This window comes from Pterocles gutturalis, unplaced genomic scaffold, assembly GCF_000699245.1.
Source record: "Pterocles gutturalis isolate BGI_N339 unplaced genomic scaffold, ASM69924v1 scaffold26311, whole genome shotgun sequence".
Lineage (NCBI taxonomy): Eukaryota > Metazoa > Chordata > Aves > Pterocliformes > Pteroclidae > Pterocles > Pterocles gutturalis.
This window is the reverse complement of record NW_010098593.1, coordinates 3,515-3,886: the sequence shown is the minus strand read 5'-3', so window position 1 is coordinate 3,886 and position 372 is coordinate 3,515. Positions and strand designations below refer to the sequence as shown.

Here is a 372-nt window from a genome sequence, read left to right as displayed (position 1 = left end):
CAGCACCCGGAGCAAAGCCAAGCGAGGGTGGCAGGAGCCCAGCAAGCATCCCGGGGGTGGCTTGGCAGCTCCATGCACCCTCCAGCCAGGAGGAACCTAAATGCCAGCATTCCCCTCCCTGCTCCAGCATGAGTTTGCCGCCCCCAAGCAGCATCCCTGCCTCCAGTCTGCAATACACATGGGACACCCCACCCCCCCCCAAGAAACCCACCCCTGGCACAGTACCTTGGGTCCCGGTGCACCAGGGAGGCCGAGGTCACCCACATCACCCTGAGGAGGAGGAAGAGGAGGAAGGAAAAGAAGGTACGTGTAAGCTGCCCTGCTCCAGGAGCAAGGTTGATGCTCCTCAGCCCAGGGATAAAGGGAGCTGGG

The 372-nt window shown here is 62.6% G+C and overlaps 1 protein-coding gene across 1 annotated transcript in view; it reads right to left on the bottom strand.

The window, feature by feature from the left end:
* LOC104461860 (collagen alpha-1(XVIII) chain-like) overlaps positions 1-372 on the bottom strand; it is a gene marked incomplete at both ends in the record, with an annotated part of 7,978 nt that overhangs the window by 5,311 nt on the left and 2,295 nt on the right. Inside the window, one exon of the mRNA XM_010073596.1 lies at positions 226-270. Coding sequence (XP_010071898.1) covers positions 226-270 — 45 coding nt within the window. The remainder of the gene's footprint in view (positions 1-225; positions 271-372) is intronic.